We start from the raw sequence: 16154 nt of genomic DNA on the forward strand, positions 1-16154 counted from the left end.
TGTAAAATTCTGATTTCAGTTGTAAAACTAACGGCTGCTAGCTTTGTATGAACCAATGAATCTTCTCCGGTGAGGGAAATTCAAATCATTAAAGAGTTCAATGCTTGTTGATAGACACTCACCTACGTTTTTGCTAATTTGAGAGAGAAAAAAACGAGACGGCTAGGCCGACATTCCATTCATATCCTGTAATTCAGTAGTTCCTATCAAATTGAGAAATGCAATGAAATGGACATTGTTCCTGCAACGGGATCATTGCAGGCTGTCCAAAAAGAGCAAAATTTATGCTATTTTGTCATTAGTTAAAAGCACAAAACATGCTCACAGTTTATAAAATAGCTACCCTGATTCTGCACATTAGGAAAGTACAATATTACGACTCGCTACATGTACGCCTTGCTGTGACCAAAATCTTTGACTTCAAGTGTACCCTGCTACATAAATAACAACAAAAATTTGGTATGTGCTCGCTTGTACAGAACCGGCTCTCAAAATAAAAAAAGATGTAATCTGAAGGACCTTCAGATTCAGGCGAAACATATTTTGGTATATGACATTCATGGTTTGGTCCAACAATGTCCTTACAATACCTACATTTCTTTGACCCTGAACAAACATGATTCCTCTTCCTACCTACAACAATACTATGACATGTTTGACATTGCCATACAGATTCACAAATACTTTTCTTTTTGTGTCCTGTGATTTGCTTATGCTTTTGTTAACATCCAACACTTCTAAAAGTAATCCTACAGTCTCTACATGTAACCTGTCTGCCAGGTTCACAGAGTTCCGTTGAATAACACCGACAAATGTTTTCACACTTGTGTTGTTCTAGATTGTTATAGTCAATGTCACAATTTTCACAATAATAACTATATCCATAGAATCCCTTGATCGAAATGATGGTGTCATAATGTCCTCCGTGGTGGTATATGTGTATCACTTTACTCCCTTTCCTCATGGTGGGTGGGGTAAACAAACGTTCACCTTTACTATGTTGGGTGTGAACCTTGATAATGTAGTCTGGGTAGAGTTTGGTCTAGATTTTCTGGTACTCCTCTATTCCGCACGGCTAATCGTATCCGATTCCAACACTGTCCAATAACGTTTGAGCTTCCTTCTGTTGTAAAGATTTCTTGGATTGTCGCATCATGTTCCATCGTTTTTTCCATTCCTCGGTATTAGATTTTTGTGCATGACATATACCTACAACAATGGATCGTGCTAAGCACATGCTGTCATTAGAATTGTCAATTTGTATGACACTTTTTTTGAGTTTTGTCATATTCTCTATACTGACATTCGATCCATGATGCATATTTCGTCTGGCTTTGCCGGATCCTTCGGGCATGGAAATATGAGTAATTTCAGCATGCAGTTGACCATCATGGATCTTGAAATCTTCATTGCTTTTCATGACATTTTCAATTTCTTGAAGCAAAGTTTCCCCTGTCACTGCTGACGCATTGTCAAATGGGACGTATTCCAAGTTTCAAACCGGGATGATCAATTGAGACTCGAACTTTATCTCTTGGCTTGGTCTGACACTCCTCTTTCATCTTGTCTACCATACCATTGAATAGTTCATGGGTAAAGTCATACGGCTGGTCATAGGGTTTGAATGTAACATCGTACACTTTACTTTGCGTCTTGAATTTTCTTGATTTTCGCTCCTTTCTAGGTGTAATGTTAAAGTAGTTGCTTGCCAGGTCGTGTCGTTTCTCATCGTGTTGATCTTGCCTTGCTTGTTTACGTTTTCCTTCTAAACCCTCACGCCGTTCTTTTCTACTAGCTAATATTTGTTTCTTTTTAGTCAGTGATGAATGCTTCTTTAGTTCTTCTTCTTCATCTTCACTGCTACTCGAAGTATCTGAGTAAGGTACTAATTTACGTGGTGCTGCCATATTTGCCTAGGCAGAAATGATACAAATCCCTTGATGACTGCACTTTTATACTGTCAGAAACCAAGCTGGTATGATGACCTTGAAAAATCCTATAAATACGGGGACTGTCAGGACATCGACATCAGTTGATCTCTGAAATCTGAAGAGACAAGATGGAAAGCAAAACTTATGCACCTGTAGAGAAAGTAGATGGGGCTAATACCATGTACTATCAACAGCCAAAGGACGTGTTGTTAGAGAAATTAAAGAAGCATATCAGAGCTATGAACTGGCTGATCTACAACAATGGAAAGGACGTTTGTTACAATTGCAAGGAGGAAGGACATTTTGCTAGTCAATGTCCCAACGAGCAAAGCTACACGAAGAACCTGAGATGTTACAACTGTAACGAATTAGGACATTTTGCTAACAAATGTCCCACTCGACAAGCAGACGATAGCAAGGACACACAGGCGATTTTAACCCGTAGACCATTATTTCCACCTGTCGGAGGATTTTCTGACAGCATACCACCAGTACCACCACGCATGTACAAATGGTCAGATATTGCAGAGGTGAAGGAAAACACCGTCATCTTTGGTTTTGGCTCTGTACCCTCTGTTGATCCGCGACAAGGTTTTGTTCCACAGAAGCCAACTGCTGGGGTACAAGGTATTAAGAAAACAAAAAACACCTAGAGCATATGGTACATTCGATCTGATCATACCCACAGTGCCTCAGGGGAATACGGTAGAGAATCAGGATACCCCACCACAAACCGAGGAACAGGAGACTAAGAAGGATAAGAAGCGTTTCACACCCAAACGAAAAGCTAGTAGTAAGAAGAGCCAGGGAGAATCAAAGCAGAAGCAGCCAAAGTTATAAAAAAAAACAGTGACATTGGCTTTTAACATAGTTGTGTGTGTTTTTCTCTTTAAAAGTTGTATCTTAAATAAAAATGTTTAGAAAAAAGATAAGTGTTTGTTGTTTTCTTAATTGACAATATACAAGGTATTTTCTACTCGAAAATAGTTGGTTGGTCCTTAAAAGGACCTTTTTTAAAGTCAAAACTTAATAAAACTCAGACAAGTCTGGGTATAAATTATTAAGCTTGACTGGCTGAGTCTTAAACTCAGTCAAGTCCGGGTACAGGTTGTTAAGTTTAACTCTGTACCGCGGAAGTGGCCACTCCACGTCTTGCAAAGAAGACTTTCAGACCTGCCTGCCTCTGTCTCTTCTCAATCTCTTCGTACACCCAGTCAGGGGTCCGATCCTTCTTAAACAACCGGCGTATCAAACGAAGAAGTTTTCGTAGACCCATAGTGAATTGTATACCCTATACCTTTAGCAACATTGTATATAAAGTAAAGGCGCGAACAGGATAGAGAAACAATGGACTATTCAGAATCAAGTTTACATATTTAATTTTTGACCAATCAGAAGAGGCCTTACTAAACTACCCTTGGGGCCTTAGACAACTATGTTTTTTTAAATTGTTTTGACAATATAATGTAGGTATCTTTCTGAAAAGATGTGTGTAGCCCTGAAAAGGGCTGTTGTTTTTAGGTTTGGAGGATCTCCAAAACCTAATGCATGCCACGGCAGGTCGGGCAGTACTGAAGGTTCTTCCTCTTGGAAGGACCGCCTTGGAAAGTGAATACCGGCTCATCATCCACCTCACAGTCCGACCCTTCACCACTGACAGCTTGGCTCTGACCCGCTTCCTCCATCTTCTCCGGCCCATTAATGACAATAGGGTTGGTCGGGTTGTCGCCTGGACCCGCTGGCACGGCTGGCTCCTCCTCCTCCACCCTCATCTCAGTATAGTCCTCCACCTCTTCATCCTCTGTCTGGGTTGTCGTGCTTTGCATTCTCTGCAGGCGCTCAACCTCAGCCTCCTGGATGGCCTGTCGGAGTAATGAGATATCCATCCCCAACCTGTCATAGCTCCTGTCAATGTAAGAAAGTCTGTCTTCAAGCTCCATAGTGGTTACTGCCAGAAAGTGCAATGAAGCCTATGGAGCACATAAATATAAGATGCGCGAACCTAATAGAGAGCACTATAAATGACGTAATCGATACATTTTCTGTACGACTAAATGTAACGTTAAAATGGCTTATTTGTGTTTCTTGACGCTACGTTTTTTCTTGACTGCTTATTGATCAGTCGTCCGATTTTAATGAATAGACCCTTGTTAGAAAGGTCTAGACCTAGGCTATACAATGCTAATATGTTATGATGGAAATGTTGACTACAAAAAAAGACTGTAGGAGAAAATGTAAAAAATTACGTGGATTTAAGCTCATGTTAACACTTATTCTTGATCAGCCAATGAAAACACGTGTTACATCTGCATCATGGCTCTATGTAGGGTATATAAAGGCAGTGCATCCTACGTCCAGGTCACTTTTGAAGGATGGATGATATCTTACCTTCTACCAAATCTATACTTGAAGAAGTCATGGAGGCAACAAATATCATTGAACCGTATACACAAACAGTACCACAGATGAATACCTATACACCGAATCATCAACCTGTGTATACATCGGTACCTCAAAATACCATGCAGAATGGGGTAGATTCATATTATACCTTACCACAGGCGAATTTTACACAACAGTATCAACAGTATCAACAGCAGCCACAGCAACAAGGTCAGCAACAGTCACAACACCAGCAGGCACATATGGCGTACCTCAGTAAAGTTGGAACATCTATACTGGAAGAGATCAAGACTGTCAACATTAATCTGGTCAAACTCAACTCTACCATCAAGGAGAGTAGAAGACATCATCGGACGGAATGTAATGTGAAATTCAAGGCAGATCAACTTACGGTACCTATCCTTTTCACTTCTCCAACAACGACAAGTACGACTCAGCAGGAAAACAGTAAGGGTGAAGAGCAGGATGTCAGTACACAGTCGAACAAAAGACGTCTATCGAATGATCAGGATGATACAGTGCCAAACAAACGAGTTGGCTCAACAGGAAGAGGTGCACACATGAAATCTATCAACAGCCACAAGAAAGCCAAGAAGTAAACACAACTCAAAAAAAAAATCCACAACGGCCCTTTTCAGGGCCACTCCATTTCTTTTACGAAAGAAAGTACCTTTTCTCTTATTGTCTACTGGTATTAATAATTATGGTACCCTAAATGGTGATTTGGTACCAGGATGGTGATCCGGTACCGGTGGATGGTGATCTGGTACCCTGGATGCCGATCCCTAGCAACGAACGGGATAGTGATATGGTACCCTAAATGATGATCTGGCACCCTAAATGGTGATCTGGTACCTGGATGGTGATCCGGTACCGGTGGATGGTGATCTGGTACCCTGGATGCCGGTCCCTAGCAACGGATGGTCTGGATGGTGATCTGGTACCTAGCAACAAGCAGCTTGGTGATCCGGTACCGGTACCAGATCACCAGCCTATACTACTAACTTTGTACTGCAATGTCCGTTCTTGTTTCTATTCTATTTCTCTGCTGTCTTCCTTTTAAAAAAATATTCGTTAAAAGAAACCAACAAATCTACAGTTACCAGAAATGTCCGATCTGAAGAAATTATAACACGTCATATACGTGATACGCCAACATTTATTTGTTTTATTAAAAATCAAACTATGTTTTAAAGCATGTAACATCATCAAGTAAGCAAAATATCCAGCTGCAAAAAAAAGGTAATTCTAATCAAAATAATGGCTTTACATGTAACTGAGATCTTATATCACTTATTCTCACCATAAAGCAAAAAAAAAAAACAACAAACAAACAAACCAAAAAAAAACAACAACAACAACAACAAAAAACAACAACAACAACAAAACAACAATACAATATACTTTATTAGCATTAAACATCATATAAAATGTTTATAGCTATGAAATTAACCTAACAATATGCAGTGAGAGCAATAGTTCATACGTTTCTGAAGAACAAAAGTTATGAATGAACAGAATAATACAATATATTCATGACGTAATACGTTTTTTGTTTGCAAAGTAAATAAATTCTGCAAGTTTGTAAATAATCTTTCTGGAAGAAGTTGACATAAGAGCATCAAATTTTTGAAGGGTTGGCCAATGGACATAATAAGGTTTGAAGAATTTAACTCTTAATTCTCGATAGTGCGGACATACAAGAAGGAAGTGAAACTCTGTTTCCGGTTTTTGCATATTACATGGTTTACAGATTCTTTCTTCGCGTGGAATATTATGGTACCTTCCGGTTTCAATAAACAGGTCATGTGATGATACTCTGAATCTTGACAAGGTACTTGTTTTCAATAACAGTTTTCAGATATTTTTCCAGTACAAAATTATGCTTAAAATGCAGTATATTTTCAAACGACTAGAGTTGTTTATATTAGAATACCATGATTGTAAGTATGTATCAATAATCCACTGCTTATTTGTATTAAAGGGGATTTCGATATAAAATTGTTCATTCCAAAGATATATCAGTCCTAGGTCCGACAATATTGTCTTAATTTGGAAAGCCCAAATTGTTCGATTATAAGTTTGCTCCTGATCTGTGTCAAATTTAAGAAGTAAAATAAAAAATAAAAAAACCCAATAGGATTACTTTATAGAAAAGCAGTGACAGTAGAAACGGTATGTTCAATAAAATTATATCGCAACTTTTATTGTTTGGAAAAAAAATACAGATATTAGGGTGTTTTATATACATATTGTACAAGAAATACAGACTGGCATCATCGCCAACTTGTCCATGTGGTGAAGAAGATCAGACTGCGGAGCATATACTTCAGAGATGTAAAAGGCATGACCAGGAGCGAGCTGCGGCTTGGCCGATAGATACCTCAATCCACCAGAAACTGTATGGAGGTATTGAGGATCTGCGGCAAACCACAAGTTTCATCGAGGCTACTGGTCTGACAGTGTAGTCGCGAACGACAAGAAGAAGAAGATATACATATTTTAGGACGCTCCCAACATGGGATTATGTGGCATTTGAGGTGAAATTCGAAGAAGTGTAGCTTTATAACAAATCTTATTAAATGCACATTTTTTTCTGGGTATCTTTCTTTGGTAAAAGAGTAAAGACTGCATTCGGGGGAGAACGGATGCTAAATGCTGCATGTCTGGGGGAGGGAGGAGTGTTACTACTACTTGAATCTACCAAACAAAAAAGTCAGGTTTCTTTTGTAGCTGTCACTGCTTCCGTTCAGTACGCGTTTACAAGAATGCCAGAGAATCCAGTGTGGTATCTGGCGGTGGGATAAGCGCCAGACACATGTCCTTCACCTTCAACCCACACTCGGTCACCGATAACAAGTTCAGCTACTGTGGTGACACCGCCGATATTCCATCCAGTCGTGTGCCCAGCTATAGCATACATGATTCCAACGCCGTCTTTCTTCATGAAGAAGGCTCCAGGCTTTCCCGCAGGGTTTCCAAGTACCATCGAAAATATATACGTGCCGTTATACGGTGCGGTAAAGACGCCGTCATTATATGCATTGCCAAGGTTAAGGTCAACCTGATCAAACTTTATTGTAGAACCAGATGACACAGGTCCGAGATTAGAGCTCAGTTGGGTTCTAAAGGCAACCTTCGGAGTTTTTACGACTGGACAATTTCCTGAAAACATGAAATAGTAATGCACACGTAAAATATTGCTTTTCAAAGTCTGTTAGAAACAAATAATGCAAATTGCAAATGGATCCAGTGATCTTTATTCTTAATTCTTATACAAGATAATGTGATCCTTGTTATAAAGAAGAAAATAAAGGTCTTAGACTTAAATAGCGCCCTTACACAGCCATTTCGTAAATCTCCCGAAACAGTAGAATTTATTGGTCTATGCCATCGGTAATTGAGAAAAGTTTTATTTTTGTTTGTGCGTAATGTTATTCAAACAAATTAAGTTCAATCTAAGCGTTATGGAGACACAGTGCTAATTTCATTTCTTAATAGCAATGCTATTTCCTACTTAAATGCATGTGTTCCACCAGTCGTGAAACATCGTGTATTTCAGTATTCTCCGTATAACTTGAGTTTATTGCGAAGCATAAAAAAGCAAGGATTAATATCAAACAAGGAATGCCACGTTCCAAACACACAACCTCCATAAAACGAAATCTACAGCACGCAGATGTGCACACTTCTAGCAAACACACTCACATACAAACACACGAGGACAAAACAAACAAAAAACAGTGGCAAAAAAAACCACTGGGGAGTCTACATCGGTTTAAGATGCGAAACAAGCCTAATTCTTAATCCCGCCATGTACCAAAATCACGGGACAGTGTAAATAAAAATAATCACAGCGAGGTTAATCTCTAACACACGCAGTTAAACCAAAAGGCAAGGGCACCTAAAACACAAAAATGCTCATGTATAATTATGTAAAAAGAAAACCTTCAGAATCAAAAACGTATGTACTCAATGCTTTTGCAGCAGACAGAACATCAGGAGAAACACACTTTAGGGCCCGACGACAGAAATGTGAACTGTTCCGTCCCTGTTGGATTTAAAACAATTGCTTATCACAGACCCCCCCCCCCCCTTCCCCCCCCCCCCCCCCCCCCCCCCCCCCCCCCCCAACTCTTCCGTCAGACACAATCAAAGAGGGAAGCGTAGCGTCCAACTGTAAAAGAGTTGAACATTTAACAGTAAACATGCGGTGTGATGCAAAACAGTTGGGTCGTAACCTCTTTTAATGAAACGTTTTATAATTCTACCAAATACGAGAGTTGTCCCAGAAAATCGAAGTTTTTTTTTATATTTTCGAAAATAAGCGACGCATAAAATAATTACTTTAACTTATGTTATTTCATTGTATACTCTACAGGACTATAGAGATTAAAATTAAATATCTGTCATATTATTTGAGTATTTTTTAAATAATGGACAGTAATCAGTGCTAATCGGCGCACGCTCAATTTTCCAACTACAGAAGGAAGTGGCTTCCTTTTAAATTCGTGTAACTAACCCGATATACATCTCACAGGATTAAATATACATCGTCGTTAACGGCAATGTGTGGCGCGTAATTATCTTGCATTTCAAGTCTTTGACGTCACTAACATTAAAACAATGACGTAATTTTGAAAGTAATGGTTGCACACCATTTCAGAAATTGCGACGTCTGATAATTTTGTTGCGCAGAAAATTCAAAAGTTGCCAAAGTTACGTCGATGACGTCGAAAACCGTTAGAGAATCCTGACGTTAGTCATTGCGTTCCGGTTAATTGATGCGTTAATAGAGTTTGTTTTGCATGTGGTAGAATAAATTTTTTTTTTTTATATTTTAAATGAAACTTTCATAAAACTGATTATAAGCAAATAGTTGCATATGCTTAGCAGTAGATAGATGTAGAAAAATATATAGTTCGGCAATTCTAGTTTACTGGATTTTCAACGTCAATCTCCCATAAACTTTATGGAAAATAACATATAATTTTCCTCTGTTGTTAAATATTCTAGTTACAAATCAAAATCACGTAATTTTTAAAAGTATAATGATGCTATAAAAAGAGGATTTGTTTGTTTGTTTGTTTGGGTTTAACGCCGTTTTTCAGCAGTATTTCAGTCATGTAGCGGCGGGCAGTTAACCTAACCAGTGTTCCTGGATTCTGTACCAGTACAAACCTGTTCTCCGCAAGTAACTGCCAACTTCCCCACATGAATCAGAGGTGGAGGACTAATGATTTCAGACACAATGTCGTTTATCAAATAGTCACGGAGAACATACGCCCCGCCCGAGGATCGAACTCATGACCCCGCGATCCGTAGACCAACGCTCTACCTACTGAGCTAAGCGGGCGGGCTGTAAAAAGAGGAAGAAATGAACTTGTGCGAAAATAAACTATTACTTAGAAATGAAAAGCATAATCCGTTGGAAGACATTGTCTGCTAGACAATATACGATATTAAACTAGAATTATTTCGCTGCCAAATAAGCTATAAAATTTAAAAGGTAACGTTCATGCTATTGTGCTATTTAATTGACCTGTCAAAACATGTTCCCGGCTTTCATGTTAATCTTATATAGGCTCGAACAGAATATAAAAAAATCCGGGCCCATTTTTTGACAGGTCAAATAAATTGGACAATAACAGGGTCAATGCTTAGATCTGTTATGTAAACTTTTAGAAACTGCCATGCTTTTACGAATCAAAAGCAAAACAGTTGTGGCTGCGTAATGATTTACAGAGACATATTGCCACATAAGAATGCACTTCTACATTCCAAAACTTTTATCCGAAATATGTCTGTTTTCAGCAAAATAATTGCCCTTTGAATGTATGTATGTATGTATGTATGTATATATGTATGTATGTATAAGTTTTTCATATTGATTAAGTACCACCTTAAGTATTTATCAAGATTATTTACTAGTGCGTTCTAGATCAATATTTATAGGTTATTAGCTTTGTATCGGGAAATATGCACGAGTTCTTCAGCGGGAATATTGCGCGACTTTAGGTGCTCAATATTCTTCCGCTGAAGAACGAGTGCATATTTCCCGATGCAAAGATAATAACCTTTTTATTACATACGCATAGATCTACACGTATAAATATTATGTAAATATCATAAATATGTTCTATAGCCTGAACAGGATTGACAATACTGAACTAAATAGAAAAATATAGTGCAACAACACACACTGAATTACGTCACGCACCCGATATGAAATTCAGACGTCAGTGTATGGAAAAATATTGACGTTTCCGGTACCAGTGTAACTTAACTGGGAATAGAAACGAGTATGTAATAAATCATTTTAGCGGCGCTCATACAAGTAAATTCTACACGCCAATATTATATGCGTTCGTTTTTCTTTGAAAAACAATAGATGTGACACTAAACATACAACAACTGCTCATAATATTGCCAACAATCTATTAAAGATGATTTACTTAGCTATATGTATTAAACCAGTACCTGTGTAAAACTGCAAGAAAACATTTTATCTTTAACGGGATTTAACGCTATTTCTCAAGAACATTTAAGTTAAAGTATAATCTCTGATAAATACACCTCTGAGGAGAGAATACCTCGCTGTAAAGACAATATTTTCTTTCTCATTTATTTCATAGTAAATTAACCTAGTTTATACTAATTTATTTTGGGTCGATTGTGAAACAAGTTCTACAACTTATACTTATTACTATCGACAACTCATTCCTGATAGAATCCATCGCCATGAGGGTATGAGAGAAGAGAAGCCAGTTTTCCTTTTAATGCTGAGCGTCAAGCAAGGGAGCTACTGGTACCAGTATTCACGTCTTCAGTATGACGCGGCCGTGGATCGAGTATCTTCGCGCACTCGAAGCGGACGCTCTACTACTAGGCTATCGAGGCGGTTAAATTAACTTCTCAAGAGCAACAACCTCTGTACAACAAATAAATTTCCGTCTCGCTTTAGAATTGCATTGAGCATACGGTGCAATGAAAAATATTTTTCAACTGCATTTTATATACATACGGTGTTAAGTTAACATTAACGGTGTTGCTGGATTCCTTACCCGAATCCTAACAGTATTAACATACATGTATAGCAGCTACTGTATATGTAATTCTTATATTCTCTGCAAGTGACTAAAGGAACAATTAGAGGTGGACGACGAGTGAGATTAGACGTGGTACATAAATCACCTTATAGTTCAAACATCGTTTTTATCCAAAAGCGAGGGATTTTCAAAAAAGTAAAACTTATTTTCATATTGTTTCATAACTGAAGAATCTGATCCACTTAATCATGAAGTAATTCAAAATTAATGAGTATTCATTGTTCCGCCTACTATGGATTTCCCACATTCTAGGAGGCGGAGCAATTACCAAAGCAGGGACTAATAATGTGTCTATGTACTAAACGGACCAAATAGATAAATGAGCCGTGCCATGAGAAAATCAACATAGTGGGTTTGCACCCAGCGTGGATCTAGACCTGCCTACGCATCCGCGCAGTCTGGTCAGGATACATGCTTTTCGCTAACAGTTTCTCTAATTCCAATAGGCTTTGAAAGCGATCTTTTGTTGGTTTTCTCATGGCGTGGCTCAAATATCAAATTATGTTTTTAGTTTCATGCAAGCTGTACTTTCATAGTTCAAGTTTGACCTTTCTGCACCTTTCACTACCTCTACTGATCTAAAAATAAACCAGGGTGCACTTAGATTCTATTTAATTTGTCTTGTTTTATTTATACATGTAGTTGCTTAAATTGTACTGTTAGATCTGCATATTATGTTTCCATTGAATAAGCATATAAAAATGTGTTCCACAAACTACTCGATAAGACTTAGTCGTTTACTATGTATTAATGATAACTAAATTAAAATCTTCCAGCACTGGATCAACCGCTGTTTTTTTGCTAAAGGTTGGCACTAAAATGACCTTGTATAAAGTTGTAGTAAACATGTACTTCTCCATCATGAGTGAAGATAAGACTAGCCAATGAATTCCAAGACACTGAAGAAGGCGTGGTTTAGTTTACTTCAGAGAGAGCTTTTTTGTTTCTTTAACCTGTCAGTTAAATGAAATGGGGCGTTTAAACTATAAATAAGTTATAGATACACTTATTGAACTTCTAACGCATTAAGTTTTACCTTCACTACGCTACGCTCCGTTTCGGCAAACTTAATTGCATTAGAAGTTCAATAAATGATCTATAACCTATACATGTAGAGAATGATTTTAAGTATTTTGTTTTTTCCTGTTGAGCTAAGTAGATGATAGACTGAGATGTTTTGTAATAAGGACACATATTTTCCATTCATCTGATCTTTCTTCACCTCAACCAGAATGTCAAGCTACAACTTCCTGATTTTAAGTATTTTGTTTTTTCCTGCTGAGCTAATAGATTACAAGTAGATGCAAGAGATGAACTGTAACAATGAAACATATCTTCTTTTTTTCAGTTCATTTAAAACAGCTATGGCATTCTTTCTTTTCATTTTGTTACATGTTCTCTTACATAAGTGTGAAAGAAAAGAAGAAGCCTGTACGCCTTTAAATAAGTAAGACAGGGATTATGTGGCGTTTACAGAAAATGCATGGAATTGAAATAATTGAGAGTTGACTACTATATTGTCTATTTCAGTAAACAGCAAATCTCTATTTACTCGGTAATCAGGCTCCAGTTGAATACCCTTTTTTCCCAAAGTCATTTAGATATAAAAACGAGACACATTTGTTTGTGTAAAAAAATGCCATTGCATCATCTAACATATGTTGTTTGAAATACGATAAACATCATTGTAGAAGCTATGTATTTTCTTAAACATGAAGACCTTTTTTAAAATTTGGAATATCGACCCAATTTTCTCCAATTAAATATTCACTGAGAAAAAATTATATAATTAAATTCCAGCAAATCCATCAAATTAATTAACTTAAACACTAACATATCAAAAGTTGAGTGTTTTTATAAGGTTTATTATAACGGAAACTTTATCAAAGATGTTGTATTCGACTCTAGTTAATTTTGCCAGGCCCCGATCACACAAGTCGTGCAAGCGCCGAGTTTAATCCTGCCTTGTATAATCCACAAGAGCCGAATACAGCTGTTATTTTTGCTGCTTAATAAAAAACTGATCTGATTATAGAACACAACCGAACAGGTACCAAAAGATGACTGAAACAACGCTGAAACAAACAACTATTCATCTATCAGGAGATGATTAATGAAAATACTCCAGGCAAATGTATGATACGGATTTCCATCCAGCGCATACGGATTTTTATTTCTGTCAATTCGTGCTTTTTTTGTGGAAAAAAAAAACCGCATTTTAACAAAATATTTCAAGGTATTTATAGGCACATTTGAATGTCTTCAATCAAACAACTGCTTCCTATCCAATACATTTGACCTGGAACAACTGATACGGGGCGTATTAGACCTTCCTGATTTGACCTGCAATTTTCCGTAACGTCATGTTTTAATGATATTGCTCGAAAAAGATTTTAAAATATTTCTAGCTTTGAAATTAATTAAGACTGTCAATAATTCTTACTGAATAGTAAATTTGGATTAAGTGAAATGACTACTACACGAAATTATTGTTAAAATGCCTGAAGTAAAAATATTAGTTAGGTTTTCCATGACTACATACACTGGTAACCATAGCAACAAAGTGCGAGTATTATTTAGTTCAAAATCATATTTCATTTTTACAGTTGTAATATATATACACCAAATTTTATATTAAAACAAACAAACAAACACACAAACAAACAAATGCAGATTTCGTGTTTGTATAACTATAACAAATTTGAAAAAGTTTCAAAGGCAGTCTACGACAGTTTAGGACATTCCTTGAATAAAGACGATGAAAATGAAAACATTTCAACAAGATACTAATTTGTTCGTTTTTTTTTCCTTTTTTTTTTTTGATAAAGAACATGTATTGTGTCATACTGTGAACATATACTGATCCGACAGTGTGTCGATCGTTCATTTCGAATGAAACGAAAGAACTAAGAACATCCTAATTTTATATTTCTTCTTTAAAAAATCGAAGTTTCTATAAAAAGTTGTACTATATGAAGATTTCTTCGGTCGGACGTATTACATTCAAACGACTGAAATCTATTTATTATTTCGCGGGAAATACTATTACGTTGACAACTCTTGTGTAACGTCATCTCAAAAATGACGTCACCGTATGCTTGTAACGTTGTTATGCTTTCATACCCATAGGAACAAAATTATGTTTCTGTGTTGAGAAAAAAGAGTTCAGCTCATTCTATGAACGGTGTAAATGTTCTGTATAGATCGGCCCGAATCGGCCCTTGGCACTCAACGTAGTAAAAGCAATCGGCTCAAAATCGGCCCTTGGCACAGAAGTGGTTAAAATTTACGTCACTATTTTAACATAAGTGATGTCAAAGTCTTGAAACGCAACAAAATTACACATTGCACGTTGCTCTTAACGATGATAAAAAATTTAATCTTTTGAGATGTATATCTGGGAAGTTACATTAATTTAAAATGAAGCTGTTTCATGTTGGAGTGGAAAAATTGAGCTTGCGCCGACTAGCACTGACTGCCGTCCATTATTTAAGAAGTATTCAAATAATATGACAGATATTTAATTTTAAACTCTATAGTCCTGTAGAATATACAATGAAATAACATCAGTTAAAATAATTATTTTATGCGTTGCTTATTTTCGAAATAATAAAAAAGTCTACGATTTTCTGGGACAACCCTCGTACAGTTGTAATATTACCATGACCCAAAATCTTACGAAGTTAAAAGCTGAGGTGATCAAACTTATAACGTAGAATTTAATACATCGATTAACAATGTCGTTGTAGAATATGCTTTCTACATAAGACATGTATGATGTTGGCTTCATACAGACTACAAAATACATTTTCAAGTTTGGTAAATCTCTGATTATGAATTTACATGTTTAGTAAAACTTTTGAATCGAAAAAAAAATTTGGTCTAGCCCATGAATATCAGCTGTCATACATAGGACATAGTACTTATACAAAATGAAGAAATAAATCTACAAATGACAAAAATGGGTATTACATACCAGTCTGTTGAGCCTCTATTGCACTCAGTCTTTTCTCTATTTCCTCTACCTTTGTCCCTATCTTGACAATCTTCTCTAAAACGTCCTCCATGGTATAAACGCATTCTGAAGCCATGCTTGTTAACAATTCAACTTGAAGTGAATTACTGACTGTTTAACAAGTTACTTTTATAGACAGTACCTTTAGTTAGTCATCTTGCAAACACCGTCAATGCAATATATATATATACAATAAATCAAAATAAAATCAAGAACGATGGGAAATATACGGTCACTATCCCAAATTCAATCAATTTAAGTGTTTCCGTAATTTTGAAATAGGCAATACTGACGTAAACAAGTTGTTTATTTCATTTTTTATTTATTTTGTTTTGACAGAATACACTACAAATCACTTAAATCACATTTAGTATGCAGAGTGCAAACTATTTCTATCACGAAACAATCTATTACGAGGGAACCTGCAAAAAGGTTCTGCCACTAATGGGCTTCCGTAGTTTCATCCCAGGTATTTTTAATACGCTTTATTTCACTTGAATGGTGTGTCCAATAGCTAACGATATCAGTTTAGTTCGTGCAAATTGCTTTACTGACGAAAAAACTGAAATTCGTAGCTATATTAAGGTTCATGTAAAGCGTTTGAGACCATTCCTTGGGTAAATTTTCATTTTTGAAATTATACTCTACAGGCCCGTAATATTCATAACATATATATACGGAGTTGTTCAGAACAAG

At 36.7% G+C, this 16154-nt stretch overlaps 2 protein-coding genes across 2 annotated transcripts; one reads left to right on the forward strand and one right to left on the reverse strand.

The window, feature by feature from the left end:
* The first annotated feature begins 2059 nt into the window (after positions 1-2059).
* LOC128546279 (uncharacterized) lies at positions 2060-2771 on the forward strand. Its single transcript, XM_053516660.1, has 2 exons — positions 2060-2558; positions 2620-2771. Exons 1-2 carry the CDS (start codon positions 2060-2062, stop codon positions 2769-2771), a joined length of 651 nt encoding a protein of 216 aa, XP_053372635.1.
* Positions 2772-5723: 2952 nt separating this feature from the next.
* On the reverse strand, positions 5724-15675 carry LOC123559931 (complement C1q-like protein 4). The gene is made up of 2 exons (XM_045352101.2): positions 15420-15675; positions 5724-7499 (listed from the first exon to the last, which is right to left on the reverse strand). The coding sequence occupies exons 1-2, from the start codon at positions 15532-15534 to the stop codon at positions 7084-7086; spliced, it is 531 nt and encodes a 176-aa protein (XP_045208036.2). The 5' UTR covers positions 15535-15675; the 3' UTR covers positions 5724-7083.
* Positions 15676-16154: the final 479 nt, after the last annotated feature.

This window comes from Mercenaria mercenaria, chromosome 10 (assembly GCF_021730395.1).
Source record: "Mercenaria mercenaria strain notata chromosome 10, MADL_Memer_1, whole genome shotgun sequence".
NCBI classification, from domain to species: domain Eukaryota; kingdom Metazoa; phylum Mollusca; class Bivalvia; order Venerida; family Veneridae; genus Mercenaria; species Mercenaria mercenaria.